Below are 2,715 nucleotides of genomic sequence, written 5' to 3'. Positions count from 1 at the left end.
AATTTGTTTGCGGGTTTCGTTGATCAAAGAGTTGATAGCAAGAATTGGCCTCGGTGTGGATAAGCATAGAGTCTTCGCACTATCGAAGAATTTTGAAACGAGACTTTCTTCACCAGGTTCGTTTTAGATCCAATCTATTGACATGTAAATAAATTTTAAACACAAAAAGATCTGCCTAGGATTATTATTGTTTTCCGCTGCGTGTTACAAACACCTATACGCAATGTTACAGACACTACCATCATAAAGAATATACATTTATGGATATAAATACGTTAACATTGACACAAACTTAAAATTCAAATATTATTCAAAAATCGTCATACAACATTTTTCTTAATAATGATTATAGTACATAGAAAAAGGACAAGAAGCATGCAATTATTTTTGCATGATATTTAACAGAGAATATAAAGTATGCTTCCATGGTTCCATGGTTTTCCCAGATTTCATCTGTCCCACACTCAAGTGACTATTCATCCATCTTCATTCCAAACAAAGGCGAACATCTTCATTGAGTGATTATAACTACTATGATTTACGATCCAAATCCTTTATCATTCCATTTTAAGAAGAATTCTCCACATCAGAATTTGAGGACTTAGCTTTAGAATCATCAAGATAATTCTGATAAATATAGGAAAGAAATCCCCAAAGAGCAAGCAACAATGCAATAACTTTTTCACCATCCATTTTATCATGGAAGAAAATCACAGCAAGAACTGGCACAACAGGTGAACCCAAAGTACTTATCACATTAGAGAACAAAGAAGACACTTCAAATATCAACCCTAATAAACCAACAGAACCAATTTGCCAAATAACAGCAGTCCAGATCAATGTCATCAAATATGAAACTTCCCCCTTCTGAAAACCATTCATTTCTGCTGTTAAATTTCTCCATTCTCCGCTCGCGTATAGCCCCACAACACAAGCACAAGTTGCTACAAATGATGAATAAATTATCATTTTCAAGATTGTGTCAAATGACTCACTTTTGATCACCCTCTTGAAAGTTAGTTCTAATAAAGAGAGGTATAGTGCATAAGTTGCTGAAGCAGCTACAGTGCAAACGAATCCGATCACGTATTTTCCAACTGATAATTTTGTACTAGTAGTATCAGATTCAGAATGAACTGCTAATAGTGAAGCTGAAATTGTGACAATCACTACAGAGTTGAGTATTAAGGCTGTGAATTTTTGCGCGTTTAATAGGAACGAGAACAGGACATTGAAGGCTAATTGAGATGCACAAATGAGGGAATAAGTTGAGACTGGAAGATATAACAGACCATATGAATACATCAAATTGTTACCTGCTAATAGTAGGCCAAAAAATACATAGAGGAGATAAAGGTGACATTTTGATGGTTTTTCGGACGATGAGGAGGAGGCAATTTTTGAAGATTTAAGGAGAAACAAGAGTGGAATCAAGATAGGAAAACCAGCTGATTGAACAAATGTTGCCATCCATTTACTATTCCCACCTTTATCATAGTAAAATCTTCCTAAAAGTGTAGCTGCAGATTGTCCAACAAGTAGGAAAGTGATGTATACACATATTCTAAACCACCATCTGTAGTCTTTACTGAATCTTGAAAGTTGCTGCTGTTGGTGGTTTGTGTCATCATCTAACATTTGTATTCTGCTTGATTCTTTTCCAGCCACTACAACATTAATATAGTAATCAAATAAGTGAAAACTATAATGAAACACAACATATACAATTCAGTTGTAGAAATTTCATTTTTATTTGATGCATGATTCACTTAATCAAGCTAAATATCATGACTGGGGGAATATTAAATTACTGGTTCGGACGAATCCGGTAGCGCTTGTTTAGACTCTCTGTTCGCATCCGGGAATCCGTTAAATATGTATAAATATTTACTTGTGAACTCAGTAACTAAAATGAGTTATAGGTTCTATGGCAGAACCTATAAAGTTCAAATCTTGGCTCTACCTCTGATCATGATCAGGGGCGATTTTAGGGGGCAGAAGAGGGTTTACCCGAACCTCTTTCGCAGGAAAATTACACTATATATATAAGGCAAAATTCATTTTGTGCCTTTATATAATATATTTTGAACCCCTTGGACCCAGCCCAAAAACATTGCTTAGTGGTGGAAGGAGTTCAATCTTTTTAAGGTTGTTAGTTCAATTTCCACTGGCCATAGTCTCTTTTAATTTTGTAACGTTTTCTTTTGAACCCCTTAACGGAAATCTTGCTTCCGCTACTGATCATAAAGAGTGAATAAGAGCTAAGAAAGATGGGAAATATACAATTTTTGAAAGGGAAAAGAAAATCAGTGATAAACCTGGGATTTGCAGTTCCACTTCTTGAGTAGAGTCCATGATTAAGTTGTGGTACAGATAGCGCTATTAAAATCCTGTCCTTGAATAAAGAAAGCAAATTAAAGACTTATCACGTATATGAAATATCAGAAAGTCCCACCAGTTGTAATTTTAGTTTTTTTAAAGCCAACTGGGTCGATATAGTATGACAACTTTGACGAATTTAAAAAGTTGAAAATGGAAATAATTGACTCAATCTTCACTACATGAGCTAGGAAATATAGTTGCTTTTGAATGATTACGAATTTGGTGACCAAAAATATTGTTGTGTTGATATAATGAAATGAATTGTTGAACTTTTTGAATTAAATGTAATTTTCAATACATTTCTATAATATTTCATATCGTAATTTATTTTAA

At 34.0% G+C, this 2,715-nt stretch overlaps 1 protein-coding gene across 1 annotated transcript; it reads right to left on the bottom strand.

Moving 5' to 3' along the window:
- Window positions 1-281: 281 nt before the first annotated feature.
- On the bottom strand, window positions 282-2,485 carry LOC107779529 (putative purine permease 11). The gene is made up of 2 exons (XM_016599978.2): window positions 2,319-2,485; window positions 282-1,667 (listed from the first exon to the last, which is right to left on the bottom strand). The coding sequence occupies exons 1-2, from the start codon at window positions 2,353-2,355 to the stop codon at window positions 568-570; spliced, it is 1,137 nt and encodes a 378-aa protein (XP_016455464.1). The 5' UTR covers window positions 2,356-2,485; the 3' UTR covers window positions 282-567.
- Between the last annotated feature and the right edge of the window lie 230 nt (window positions 2,486-2,715).

This window comes from Nicotiana tabacum, chromosome 1, assembly GCF_000715075.1.
Source record: "Nicotiana tabacum cultivar K326 chromosome 1, ASM71507v2, whole genome shotgun sequence".
Lineage (NCBI taxonomy): Eukaryota > Viridiplantae > Streptophyta > Magnoliopsida > Solanales > Solanaceae > Nicotiana > Nicotiana tabacum.
The sequence above is the reverse complement of the archived record's forward strand: the minus strand, read 5'-3'. Positions and strand labels throughout refer to the sequence as shown.

Excerpts from the sequence above, each read along its gene's own strand:
- LOC107779529 (XM_016599978.2), bottom strand. The coding sequence starts at position 2,355 with ATGGACTCTACTCAAGAAGTGGAACTGCAAATCCCAG. Across the intron at positions 1,668-2,318 it reads AGTGGAACTGCAAATCCCAG|TGGCTGGAAAAGAATCAAGC; the intron begins GTTTATCACTGA and ends TTAATGTTGTAG.